The following is a 14777-nucleotide window of genomic DNA, read 5'->3' on the forward strand; positions in this document are numbered from 1 at the left end:
ATCCTACTGCGCTTTTGAAAGACTTGGACGCCCTGGGGCCTTTTACTTTTATAAGGACAGGGTCTCCCACTCCTTCGATTAATTTGGACTGCACAGGTGAGGTGACAATAGTGATTCCAAGGCAGAGGCAAGCTGTTTCCCCTAACCATGCCCAAAGAACATATGCAGGGTGGGAGGGGATTTGGGGTTGCATGAAGGCCTGCACTCTGCCAGCTGCAGCTGTTCCCAGTCTCCTCAATGTAGCCAGCTAAGCTCATTGGACTTGGATTGAAGAAAACACTGACTCATCTTGCCCATGAGCACCTGGATTGGGACTCGGCGGCAGCAGCAGAGAAGCCAATGCAGCTAGATTCCCGTTATCTCCTGCTTCAGAAGCTAACCCCTGTAACAGTCTTCACACGGCTGTGTCTTCCAACAGTGCCTAGCACCGCCATTATCTCCGCATCAAACCATCATGGCCCATGCCTTGAACTGCTGGAAGCATCGTTTTACCCATTGACTCGACTCAACTCAACCGTGCCCATTGTTTTGACCATCAAACCCAACTAGGCTCTGATGCGCAGCCTAGATCACCGTGCTGTCGAACTACCAAGAAGGGATTAAGGTACTATTGACACTTTCTGGACCCAGTGACCAATAGGCCACCCTTTTGCATCTTTTTCAAAGATGCAACGTTTTTACAAAGTGTCAATTGTTGCAGGTTTGTGCTCTTTACCCCTGAAACAGTACTCAGACTGCTAGTGTTAGGGAGAATTCTCCTTTTTGTGCCAATTCCCTTAACCTTAGAGACTCCCAGCTCTTTTGCTGGACTTTAGGATTTCTAATTTTTATCCTGGAGTGAACTAGACCTTTTCTCACTCGCTCATGTATTTTTTATCTGATTTGGACTCTGTTTCTCTTTGGTTTTGGAGTCTGACAAACTCCATAGTCCTCTACCTTTTGTATTGTGACACACTGCACCCTCAGTGCAGTAGCTTGAATTTCTCATAAGGTTTAAATACCTTCTCTTTGGTAAACTACTGTTCCGAAGAATGGTAAAGTGAAATTGACTTTACTTACCCGTTTTTTTTATGTAGGTCCAGTACACCCCATTTTATGTGGAAGTACTGTGTGGGAGGGGGTTACCTAGTAGCCCCTTTTTCTACTTACTCATGTAACTTTTTTATGTTAGCCTCTCTACTTTTAATGGCTGGTGGCAGTGGTTTAAATTTCCTACCATTGTTCGTTTTTACCGCAGGCTGAATCCTCAGCTGCAGTATTGCACCCATGGGTGCCCATTTTGTCAAAATGGCCTGGTCTTCTTTTTTCGCCTTTCCTTGTTGGAAAGGTCATTCTTGAGATTTACTCTACGCGCCAAACCAGGTTTGGCCCCTTTGTTATGTCTTTGGCAGGGCTCACTGCTGAAGCCCGCCTCTGGCTCCAGCGCGTCTGGCAGGGCAGGAAGCGAGGGAGGTTCTCGAAACTCCCTGTGCTTTGTCTCCTTGGTGACGGGAATGCACCCAAAGGTGATTAGCAGCTAGGCTGCGAATAAACGGGAGAGAATTGCATAAAAAGGTCTCTTGAACAGAAGGCATAGTCGACCATTGGAAGAAACGTACAAAGAAAAAACTGGGAGAGGCTTGCTCCGCCTCCTCGACCGTTGGTTTGCCCGGTGAAGCCCAGCTGCAGTGCTAAAGCTCCAAATTTCATATCGACTAGAGAAGCCTGGAACGGATGACTTCTTGCCTTCGGTTGGTGGGACCAACTGACACCAAGACGAACTTGCCTGGAAATTCCCTCCCTGCTGGCTGTACTTCCTTGCTGCTGCTGGAACCAAAGCCAGGGATAAGGAACACCAGAATCTAGTGCATCGTCTTTGAGCCAGAGCAGACATACAGGAAGCACCATCAAGTGTCCAAGAACCGCAGTGGTGCTATTGACCGGTAGCTGAAACCGCAAAGTGCTGCCGATTTGGAAAGAGCCCATAGCCGCTGACCTTCAAACGGCAGTGCAGGAGTCCTCCAGGTGTCCTCCCTCTTGCCCCACGACTGAGGCCCAGGAACGCAGGATCTGCAAGACTGCAACCAGAACAGAAGGCAGCTGGATCCTCTTCAAAACTAAGGTACTGTCTTGACTGAAGGGGTATTTGGCTCTTGTCTGTAGCTTGCTTGTTCTCACTGGAGGCTTGCAGTAGCTGCGTTTTCTGCAATTGCTTGCAGCTTTGCCCTTCACAAGCCTTACAGCTTGTGGCCTAATGGGGATTATTTTCCTACAAACTCTCTATTTAACATTGTGCAAGACTTTTGTGCCACCTGAAGAAGTGGCTCAGCTCCCTAGACATTGTCTAAATTGACTTTGGCTGTCCTGGCTCCCTGAAGACTCTTCTGACCCATTGAGATTGGTTTTAACTGTCCCTCATGGGTGCGGTTTAAGTTTAACTTGTATTGCTGGGAATGGTCTAATCTAGACTTCATTGGGGCATTACAAAGTATTCACCTGTTCTGAGAACTTGTGAACCTTTTTTCCTTCGCTAACCTTTTCCTTTGCCACATCATCAGTATTGCATTAAGTGTTAAAAGTGACATATTAATGCCCACAGTGTCCTGGCAATTGAAGTCACCTCAGGGTGTAGAAAGTGTGTGTGACACATCCCAAAAGGGTATCTACTTGTTTAACTTTAATCTGAGGACGTGTTGTTAAGTGTATTTTTATTGTTGCATATTGCCCTCTCTAAAGAAGGTTTAAAACTGACTGTTAAATTAATAAAATAATTATTTTACTAGAAAACCTTGAGTATAAGTGTTATTTGGATACTTGTAATTGTGGATCTCATTGGCACATCTCTACAGCTCACATTTACCCCTCTTTAGATGGGTCTGGCTGCTCAGTCACTCTACCAAATTGTGCAGTACAGACCTATGCCAATAGGCGGGTTACCTATTACCAAGAGGACAATGCTGGTGTAGTCTGTTAGGAAAAATTCTCATAAATGTGCTAATCCCCCCCCCCCCACCTTAGGGAACCCCAGCAACTTTTTTGCTTTTTGAGGACTTGATTTTTTTAACCTGGAGAGATTGACCCTTTCTCCCCACTCTCTCATGTATTTTAATGTGATTTTATACACCGTTTCTTTTGGTTGTGGAGTCTAACACTCCATAGGCATCATCTTTTACATTGTGGCACACAGCACCTTCAGTGCAGTGACACAGGGAAGTCTTTCAGATGTCCCAAAGGTTTAACTACCTTCTCTGGGATAAACTACTGTTTCCCAGAGCAGTAAAGTGAATTTGGCTTTACTTACCATTGTAACTTGCTAGACCGAGCCCACACTATCTTACAATAGAGTGCTGGAGGGGTTACTTAGTATCCCCTTTGTCAAGCTTCTCAAGTAACATTTTTTATGTTACCCTTTTCTCACTGAATGGCTAGTGGCAGTGGTTTCGTTGAACTACCATGATGTGCCTTTGCTGCGGGCTGCGTTCGCAGCTACAGTAAAGCACCCACTGGAGCCATTTTTTGTGTCTTTTTTTGCCATTTCTTTGTGGAAAGGTCCTTCTTGAGATTTGCTGTGCGCTCCAAACCAGGTTTGGTCCCTTTATACATTTCGCCTTTGGCAGGATTCATGAGTGAAGCCCGCCTCTGGCTCCTGAGTGTCTGGGTTAGGCAGGAAGTGAAGGAGGTGCCCGAACCTCCCTGTGCTTAGTCTCCTAGGAGACCCAAATGTACTCTGTGGTGATTGGCTGGCTGACTGTCCAGCAAGGACAGCCACCCTGCTGGGTGAGTGACAGCTAGGCTAGAATGAATGGGAGAGAACTGAATAAAAGGAGAGTCTTTTGGCTTGGAAGGCAGAGCCGACCACTGGACGAAGGACGGCCGCTGCAACTCCTGGGCAGTTGGTTTGCCCGGTGAAGCACTGCTGCAGTGCTGAAACGACAATTTTGCATCGACAGAGAAGCCCCTCCACGGACAACTTCTCCCCTTGAGTTGGTTGGACCAAATCAACTCCAAAGTAAGCCACCTGGACATCCATCTCGGAGCTGGTTGAATTTCCACAGAGTTGCTGCTGGAAACCATATAGCCAGGGAGAGGAACACCAGATTGTGTGGATTGTTTTTAAGCTGGCTTAGAGCTTTTGGAAGATCCTCTGGACTCCCAAGAAGCAGGACTGACCGAGCCTGAGCCCCCTCAGAGTGCGGGACCCCAGAAGCAAGGAAAGACCATCTCGACAGCGGTAGACGGGAGGAGCTGAAACACTGAACAGCCACTGAAAGTGAAGTTTGCCAGTTGCGTGTTTTGACCGTCCCAGTACATTGCAGGAGTCCCCCCCGACATCTTCCCTGTTGTCCCCACAACTGAGACCCAGGAACAGCGAGATCTGCAGAGCTGCACAAGAACAGAGGTCATCAGCTGCATCTTTTTCTTCATTTCTAGGTACTGTAAAAAGTCTGAGAGAACTTACCTCTTACTGTAGAGTGCTTGCAACTTCTACAACTCACAAGCCTAGTCAGCTTGTGACCCTACATTTGATTCTTCTTTTCATCAAAGATTCCTAAGAACTTGTGCAAAGACTTTTCCATTTACATACCAGAAGTGCTTCGTCTATACAAGACTTTTGCACATTGACTTTGGCTTAGCCTATTGAATTGTATGACTCTTCTTGGAGGATCTAAAAGTATTTGCCTGCTTAGGAATATTTGTGGTCTCTTGTTCTATAATCTTTGCCTTTCACCAACTTCTAAAAGTATACTTAATGGCAACAGTAAGATATTAATTTCCCCAGCACCCTAGTTATTGAAGTCACCTGTGGGTGTATGTTGTGTCTGTGGGACATCCCAAAAGGGTCTTTACTGATTTAGAAACTAAGAGTGTACAGTGTTGAAGTGTATTTGTGTGTTACTATTATACTGCTCCCTTCTGAAGAAGGCGTATTCTAACTGACTGATAAATTAATAATTGTTTATGCAAGAAACCTTGAGTGTATGAGTTTATTTGAATACATGTAACTGTAAATCTCTGTGCAACTCCACAACAGCTCGCATTGACCCCCCTTGAGCAAAGCCTGGCTGCTCACACTACCAAAACTGTATAGTACAAGCTTATAGCAAAGGTTGGGTTTCCTATACCTGTGGTCAGAGTTGGTCAGAGTTGTGTGTAGTGGTCCCAGAGGGTACTGCATACAAACTTTGCCTTACTGTCTCCCACAGGGTTACTACATACAATCTTGCCTAACATAAGCTAATTAACTGCCTCTGGATATTTTTCCTGTGCCCCTGGCCTTTTAGCCCATACACTAGAATTCTATCTAGCAGGTACCACTATTTTTCAAGTCTTACATGACTCTTACCTACGAAGAATGCATCGTTGCATTCTAGAAAGTGTTATGGGACATACTTTTCCAGGGAAGAGCGTAATGAGTTGGTTGCTATAAGCCTTAGTATCTTTTGAATTTTGGTGGCCTTTAGCATGGTGTTAGTATTGAACGGTCCTTTTCTCCCTGTATGTTCTAGATTCACTATATGGGCTGAATATGGCTTGCATGCCCCGGCAGGTAACTGAATGCCCACCTGAGACATGGTGGCGAGGGCTGTGGGCAGTTACTGCCCATATCCGCCCCCGCTAACCCCAGCCAGGGAGTGAAAGCATTTGCACCCCAGGGTCAATTCGGGGTGCGAATGGGTCTTTTTCCCCCCCAGGAGATTTGTGCTGCTTGCGTAGCCAATCTCCTGAGAAAGGAGGGGTGGGGGGGTGAGATGGCCGCCAACAGAGGGAAGTGGAACTAAGTCCCTTTTGCATTTGCATGGCTGCGGGAGTTCCTGCAGGTAAGTGTGGAAGGAGGGGGGTGGGGCAAGGTTTTGCTTGGTTTGAAGGGCCTGGGGAGGCAACAGGGACAGGCTCCCTCTTGATCCCACACAAAATACATTTTTTTTTAAAAAGCCACCCGGGGAGGGCCTGGGGTGGCTGACAGAGCAGGCAGCGAGTGTATATTCTCACCCGCTGTTCCAGCCTCCCGATTGGCCAATGGCCCTTCCCCAGGTGCGAATTTGTATTACCTATAATAGTATGCCCCAGTGGTTTAGTAAATCATGTCACTGTTTAGTCTTGCCAAATGGGGTGCTGATTATGACGTATATACTGTGTGGTATGAATGCCTGCGGTTGTATTTTTCTTCAAATCCCCTGGGCCTGTGACATGCTTAGCACCAGGAGGCATTGACTGATGGTTCTTGTTTTTGTGCACACCCTGTGTTTTCACTGCGGGTTATGTTTAATCTATAGTGCTTTTTTTACCGGGTAGATAGTATAAAGTGTACATGGTCAGCAGACCAGTGGGGGCGGTTTCTTTGGTGGACTAGCTGTTTCACTATACGTCGTCCTCCTTCCCTAAAGTTGAGCCCGGCTCCGCCACAGCGCCTACCATTTTATAGTGTACACTTTCCTTTGGGTGAGAAACACTGACCCACCTTCTAATTAGATGGTTAGACAGGCCTCAAAGGGTTGGGAGAAACATCTCCCCAACCCCTACTCAATTTTAAATGAAGTAATTTGAAAAAATTGCGAACCCAGATAAATCACCCAAAAATAGTTTATTACGTTCTTTGGCAGCTTCTATTTTTTTCCTTTTCAAAATGTGTCTTTTTGCAAAGTGTAGCTTTTTCATTCGACTGACTATTTCAGTCGGACTTTAAAGAGTTAATATAAAACATAAATCTGAGTGGCTGGGACTATAGGTAATGCAGCTTTCGGTAGCAGGTTATGTTCATCCACTCAGCGCTCCCACGTGGCATACTCAATCCTTAAACATGAATAAACAGCAGCCAAATACACAAACACAAAACGCTTCATTAGGTCATGCCATAATATCACACAGAAAGCAAGCAAACCAGGAACTTTTTTTTTCTTTTTATTATTATTTTTTTTAAAAGGGGTCTCTGCACAGATTATTTAACATAATGGTGGGAAAAGGCAGACCAATGCGACGAAAGTAGAAGTTAGAAAAAAGCAGGCGTAGAGCAGGCCTTCCAGTACCTGAGCAGAGAGGGGGAGATGCTGGCCACCATTTCCTGCAGGATGCACCGGGCTCTCCTCCTCACTTTGCAGATTGCCTTTTGGTCAGGCTGAACAGCGGCACCTGCAGGGCTGGTTTCCAAAGCCACGTCATGGATCGCTTTCTGCACTCTGTTCACAGGACACAAGACATACACGTGAGAAGGAGCAGTGCTTCAAAGAAATGAGCGAAACCAACAAGCAAGGTCAAAACATAGGGAGAAAAAGGAGGGAGGATGGAAGGAAGAACAGCCTCATCTTACTTTACCAGCCAAGCCCCTGAAGATGTGTGAGAAAAGCAAATGTGTGAACACTTTCATAAAAATAATGACTGATGAGCATTTTCCATAAGACACTACTACACACTGAAAACTGGTTCCCAGCCTTGCAACTCAGACCAAATATCAAGAAATCCACCCCTAGGCAGGGCTGCATTTGCCAACCGCTCACAAGATGCCGTCTGGTTTTCAGGGTGCCCATAACAAGCATGTGTGGAAAAACTACTCATAAAAAGTACAGAAACGTATATAGTAGCCAAGAAACTTCCATCCAGTCAATGCATTAAAGTTAAGAATTATGAATGCACGCTCCACCCACAGCCCTAAACTGAAAAGGTCGCGGATTAAGAGTGATGGAATCGTTTAGCACCCTACTCCTATTATCTGGCAGTGCACTTCTATGATCAGTGCAGTCTCACCCATCAGGTGGCAAACTTAACCAATCTGTTGGCCCAGTCCAACAGAGGTATAAAAAGATTGTTACAAATCCGATTGACAATTTTCTTAATGCAGTCCTAAGTATGTATAAGCAAAGTCTCTTGCACGCATAGAAAAAGAACTCTGCTATGCTGCCTAACCATGCGATCCGATCGCATCTCCCGCTGCGTGGGCATTCCCAGGACTATGGAGGAAAGGGGACAGCACATAAGAAATACTACACAATGAACCAGTTGCACCTCCAATGCAACCATCAAGTCAAAGCCCATCCTTTTGTGGTTCCATTTGGCACATCGAAGAGGCAATATCAAATCTCTAATATTCTATCACATTCAAGTGCCAAGAAAACCTCATGTTGTTGTGACTTGAAGAACTTGCTTAAGGTTCCATGTTAATTCCTTGCTTGCCATTTTTGCGAAACGCAGTTTGCCATGACAAGCATTGGCACTGCAGGGATTCATGTTTCCTCCCCCTGCAGTCGTCTCAACCCTGCACCCCGCACCCATCGGCCCCTCACCCACATCCCCCGCTCTTCTCTTGTGCAGGGGACAGCTCCGCAGCTGCCAAACTCCTGCTAGGCCCAATGACTCCCATCCACGAACCTGCTCCCCTTCCCACTGTCCCTGAGCCCTCCCCCAAATGAAACCCCACATCAGTTTAACCCTCGTCCTCCTCCACCGATTGAAGGAAAGCAAGTTTTCAAAGTGGACACGAAGATTTCTCGCCGCAGAAAACCAGCAAGGTGGGGCGCCCCAGAGGGGCAGGATGAGAAGGGAATAGGCAGAGGATTTCGGAGCTAACTGCATTAAGACTCATCTTTCTTCAACAGTCTCGCCTCGAGAAGTGCAGGATGAAATCAGGCTGAGGCTACAGTGGAGTCCTCACCCTATCTGAAGCCAATGTGTCAGGAGAGGACTGTAAAATGCAGAAGGGGGAAGCGCCATTGAGGCTTTAAAGAGCCAACAAGGGAGAATGGAGCCTTCGGGAAACGTGCAGTTGCTTTAGAAATACTTCTCTCTCACCCAGAGCGTGTGATCTGCCAAAGCCCCTGGAGAGTCGGCAAACTGCAATGCTGCGTAGTATATATACACCATTTAGCATTACCATGACAAAACATTTAGTAAGATTGTACACACAAACATGCCATATAAAATGGTAACTTATCTTGTGCGTGTTACAGGCGAGTAACCCTTCATAGGAAAGTAGTTTTAGTGTTGCAAGCGCATGACCTTACCAGTAAGTGTTGCCAGCCATGTCTACAATATTGTGGACAGTCTGCACTTTCCATCATAGGGGCTGCCATCCGATCAGAATCCACTTAACCAGCAGCCTGTATCCAATAGCAATGAAGAGATGGCAAGCACAAGCTTCTGATCCACTGAGCTGGGTATGGTCCTGATGCGGTTGTACTCTCAAATATTAAGAACGGGAATATGGATCTATCCTTGTATAGCACCTACTGTTATTGCTTCGAAACACTGTGGTTCCAGTGTAGGTGCCTAGGTACTGCAGGCATGCAGTATGACAGAAGACCCCAATCGAGAAGTGGCTGTGAGGGTTGCGGGGGGAGAGAGGGGTGAACAACAAACTGCCAGACCATGGTCTTTAAATGCCTTAAAGCCACTGCGTCCCAGATATCAAGCTCCCACTGGCCCCTAAAAACCTCAGCCCAAACCTCAACATAGGGAAACTTACAACCTTATGCCCTGCATTATTAGAAGAATACAGCACTATACTAAAAGCAGCGCATTTAAACACAGCAACCACCCCGAGATGCGAGACAACTACAGTGCAGGCAGTGGTTGCTAAGGGGTGCTCTTTCCCGGGACATCTGCTCAGGTGCGCTAATGCCCCCTCGACCCCTTTCCAGGAACAGTTTGGGATTTGGAATGCATCCAAAACGCAGGATGGAAGGGCAAGCAATTACTTTTCTAAAGGGGAGGGTGGTCAGAAATACAGAGCCATGCATCTGGTTTCCTTGACAATACAAACACTAAAAGGTTGGTAAAACCAAACCCATTCCTTTCTGTGGCTGGATTCATCAATGTCCTAATTATGTCAAAAGCAAACAAACGGTACGTACGGGAGTTGGGTTACCATGTGCAATGGGTGTGAGCAGGAAACAATATTTGCTCTATTATTTCAGGGGGTCAAACAGGATGCTTGTCTGAGAAGAGCGTATGCTCTTTAAATGGAGTGCAAGCTTGAAAACACTGGCCAAAAAAAAAAAAAAAAGCCTTGCAGCAAAAGTAAATCATTTAATCATTTAGTAGGAGTACGTGAAATCTAACTGAAGCAAATCTCTACATGTCATGCAACGTTTAAGAAACATTAAGAATTTCAAGAGAAGCAACAAAATGATATTAGAAGACCAATACAAAAAGGCAGTGAGAAGAGGTTATTCGCTGTGTCTTTCCAGGCCAGGCCTCCTGTAATAAGCCACCGCGTGGTTCTCTATATTCATGAGCGTCCCTTTAACTTCGTGGTATCGCTTTCCTTCCAGATGAAAGGGGAGAAGGGAAGGACTCCTGTGCTGCCCTTACCTGCCGAGGCTCAGCACTTTCCCAGTCATGTTGTAAGCAAACATGTCCTTGTGCACATCCCGTTGCTGCACGAAAAGGACGTAGCAAAGGCGCCGTGCAAGCCACCCCTTGTGCCTGCAGCAGGAGAAAAAATCAATTGGTTCAATGAAGGCACCTTTGCGAGGCCGGAAAGTCATTGCGAGGATATGGCAAGTTTCATCTATTGAACATAAGGAAGTAATTAATACACGTGTACAACATTCCCGGAGTCGCGCTTTAAGGCACACAAATGCTCGAATATGTGTATTATTCATATGGGGATGACAGACAAGATACATGGGAAGGTCAAGCCACAGGTACAATGCATTCACCCCATTGGTAGGTTCAAACTTGAAGAGTAAATTGTGGTGTTCAATATTTTACAATGGTCCCTAAAATGTTAGTACAGTGCATCCTCCCCTGCACCTCCCTCCACTCGCATGTGGGAATACCACCTAACCTGGACATTAAATGCAGAACCAATAGAGATGGTTAACTCCTACACATATTTGGCAGAAGAGTTGACCCCAGATTGGATGGAAAATTACTTCTACAACACGTGCAAGTTAGGACAGCACAGGTTACAGGTGCTATTAAGTCACTAACCGATAGAGTAGGAGGTTAGTTACACTGTTGGGACAATTATTTTTTATTGTATATGGTTTATAAACCTTTACGAGAAGAACAAAAGATAATAAAAATAGAGGGGGGGACACAAATCATTAACAGGTTATAAATAAATGATTAAATCCATAAAATCATTTCATTACGAAATAGAAAAGAATTAATAACACTACACACGAATCCATAGTTACAGTGAGAAATAAAAATAAAAGCATTAACCGTGCTAAAAAGTGTCAACAAATCTACATAAAGTTCATACTTTTAATGAAAGCAGCTACCACCACAGCATCCAAGACACTGTGTACATTTAAACATTAAGTCCGTGAGCAGAGTCCAGTCTGCAGCAGTGAGAGAAGGAGTGAGGAGCTACAGCTACGACCCACGAACTTTGCTTTTTGTTTCAGTGTGCCTTTAAGGAAATAAGCACAATTTCCCTTAAAAACCCTTGGAAAGCGCAGAGCACGCGCGGAGTCCGTGAGCAGAGTCCAGTCTGCAGCAGTCAGCTGCAGGTCGCGAAGAGGGAGGCGGAGGCCGTCAGTCAACACCAGCGAGGAGGTAGGCAGTTTCACGCACCGCTCCCCCTTGACTCTTATGACTTTTTGAGCCTGCCCGCCTGCACGCCTACACGCCACTGCTCCTCGTCCTATTGCACGGTCCTAGTGTTCTGTCTCCAGCACGGGGAAACCGTGTCCCCCTTGTCTGAGGCGGCCCGTGCTCATCTGCTTCCCCCCCCCCCTTCCCCTTTCTCCTGCCTCCGTTCATCTTCATTCACCTCCGCTCCCTTTGGCACTTTTCCTTCCCCCGACCCTCCCTCCCCCCCTTCCCTTGCCCATCCTTACCTCTCGTTTTTCTTTGGCGCCCTCCGGAGATGGAAGACCCAGAAAAGCGCCTCCTCCGAAGTGATGCAAAAAAAAAAATCGAATCCTAACGCAGACTGGTCCATCCACGTTTCCTACTACAGATATGCCGGTGGCCGTTTTGACTGCTTCTCTGTCTAACCCAGGCCAAGGGATGAACAGCTTGATCAGTAACCCGGTCATGGGGCAAATTGGCCTCAGTGGAACAAATGCGGCAAACTTGATGACGCTTTCCGGAGGAGTTCCCTCTACATTAAATTCTACAGCAACCAAATGTGTCTTCAATGGGCCTTTGTCACAGGCCATGGCTACAGGCCCCAGAGACCATTTAATCTGCTCTGCTGTCAACCGTGGTCAGCACATTTTGCCGTTAGCCAGCGCTGCATGCCTCGATACCGCCTTGGCGAGTGGTCCAACCTCCGTGAGGGTCGGAGGACCCCTGGGGAAGACCTGAGGGAAGTGGCCCTGGCAGGCGGCTCTGTTGGACCAGTGCCTCAGTCGGCTTCGACCTGTGCCAAGCTGGATGCGCTAAACCCTCTGGAACCGCATCCCCAGATGCAGCCGCAGTCACAGGATGCAACCTCCCCTGGGAGGTGCGCCCAACCGACAGCACGTGTAGAAGTTCCACCCACACAAACCATCACGGCCATGATCCACGTTCCTGTGGAAGCTTCGTCCATAGAAGCCAATGACTCAAGGAAAACTCTACCTCGGCTGTCTTCTGCAGTTCCGGCAACTTTGCCCTCGCCTTTCGATAAACTAACATCTGCCTACGGTGGATACAACCATGGGCCCGCCTTCATCTAGGATCAACGAGCAGGACAGGGTGGTCCACCCGCTCCCTCAAATGACGAGAGGCTTTGCAGAAGCCTCCTCGGATTCTATCTCGGACCTCTCCGCTTCATCCAGGGGGAGTCCTAAATTGCCCCTACAGTCTAACATAAAGAGAACTCTATACAAAAAAAAAGGCAAGGCAATCCAGAGAAATGTCCCGTCTCAAGGCCTTATTAGCAAAAGCTTCCCGGCCAGCAAACCACAACAAAATCAGGCAGTTCCTAAAAGAAAGAACGCTAAACAGATGAAACAAATGGGTTCACCCATAGCCCAGAAAAAAAATCCCACGGGGAAAAGTTTCCTCTCTACCCCTATGTTGTCAAACGCCCTTTTGAATTTCTTCAAGACACAGGGGAAAAGAAAAGTACTCATCGACTCTGAACCATCAGATGCTGAGATTCTCGAAGCCTTGGAGCAAACCCCTCCAGCCCCTAAGTGCAGGAAAACAGCAGGGGCGACAGCACCAAGCTCATTGATAGCTGAGCCAGATGCTGCCCAGGCGCCGGACACTCGGCTTCCCACAATGGCGGTCTAATTGACGGGCACACCGCTGCCACAAAACTCAACGACCTCCATTTCAGTTGAACCCACATCTTTGCAACCGGGTTTAGTGGCTCCCAACTTTACCATCCCGCCGTCTATAGGGCCGCACTCCCCTTCACCGGAGGATAGACCTCTTCGGAATGGAGTTTCAGAGATCTTGGATCTTCTACACCCCAGCTCTCGAGAGGCAGATGTGAACAGGAAAACTCAGATCTGCATGTTCAAAATCGAACAAATTTCGAGTAAAGACAATTACATGATCCTAAATAGAAGAACAATTTTGAAAATTATATCTTCGACAGATTGTCTAAAGAAATTGAAATCCGCTGACTTCAAATGGATTCAGCCTTACCATTCATACAACAAGGCCAAGGCCTATCTGTTCACACACGCTGCATCAGTACAGGACCTCTCCCAAAAAGCAGGAGATGAATTAAAATCCATGGGGTTTTTGCTAACAGAAATAATAGATCCGGAAAACACCACTGACAAGACAGAAGACAGGATCGCTGCTAATAGTCACAAACCCCGAAGTCCGGCCCATAACCTGTCAAAACCAAAAGATCTAGGGGCCAAAATCACCATACACGCCGTTCACCGCAAGTAACTCGCTGGATAGATAAGTATGCCTGCTCTCCGGAACCATCTCCACGAACAGATCATCACGCTCGAACATATGCGGCAGTAGCATCGGACTTCTCCAATAGAAGAGACCATTATGAGAAGAACAGGAATAGCCTGCCCGAACGACGTATGGACAAATTGCGACCATACGGCTCGAGACACTCCACCAGAGCCTATTCACCGGCTACAAGAAACGACACCCAAAGAAAACATCGGCAAGTCTCACCAACCAGGCACAGCAAAGATACATCTGAGAGCTTGGAAAAACCATCGCTATCAGGGGGTCCTTGGAATTGGATCAAGGGCGCCCTGAGTGTTAAACATCCAAGATAGCAACCATCTTCCGAGACCGGCGATTTGTGTGTCCAAAAGACTTTGACGCAGGCATCATGGAATACGAGAGGACACTCCCATTTAGTGGAACCCAGTTCTGTAGTTCTATCGTCATTTGACATTTTCTGTCTCCAAGAGACCTAGCTCCAAGAAAAACCATCGATGGACGGCTACGAAATCGAGATCTCGCCAGCTATTAAGGGCATGCTAGCCCGCCCGTCCACCGGTCTTTTAATTGCGGTCCGTTCAGGGCAGAACCTGAGAATCATCAAGACCATGAAAAGGTCATATGGGGTTCTGGCAGTCCTTATAGAGTGGAACTATGAAGGTGACACTACACGTCAAAACATTAAAAGCCGTACCAACCACCCTTTAGCCTTGATAACTACATACTGGAACCCGCAAAGAACAACAGTAACAGACTTATGCCAAACCATGGCAGAAACCATGGATGAAATCATGCTGGAATGGAACTCCCCTTTGCAATAATTTGTGGAGACCTTGATGCGAACTGCATCCACCCTAACCAACAAGCTCTTGCGGATGCTCCCACGACCCAAGCAGAACACAGAGGCAAAGCATGGATGAACCTTATGGCTGCCAGAGGGCCCCACAATGCGGCTTGGATTCTGGGCAAAGACATTCATATCCCAACTTGGGAAA

The 14777-nt window shown here is 46.9% G+C and overlaps 1 protein-coding gene across 4 annotated transcripts in view; it reads right to left on the reverse strand.

Annotated features, from left to right (window-relative positions):
- Positions 1 to 14777, reverse strand: part of GPAM (glycerol-3-phosphate acyltransferase, mitochondrial) — a 727629-nt gene that overhangs the window by 523512 nt on the left and 189340 nt on the right. For all 4 annotated transcript variants that reach the window (XM_069611788.1, XM_069611787.1, XM_069611786.1 and 1 more), the window contains exons 5-6: positions 10282 to 10395; positions 7005 to 7154 (exon numbers count right to left, since the gene is read on the reverse strand). In XM_069611788.1, coding sequence (XP_069467889.1) covers positions 7005 to 7154; positions 10282 to 10395 — 264 coding nt within the window. The remainder of the gene's footprint in view (positions 1 to 7004; positions 7155 to 10281; positions 10396 to 14777) is intronic.

Source organism: Ambystoma mexicanum, chromosome 8 (assembly GCF_040938575.1).
Source record: "Ambystoma mexicanum isolate Mex_15411 chromosome 8, UKY_AmexF1_1, whole genome shotgun sequence".
Lineage (NCBI taxonomy): Eukaryota > Metazoa > Chordata > Amphibia > Caudata > Ambystomatidae > Ambystoma > Ambystoma mexicanum.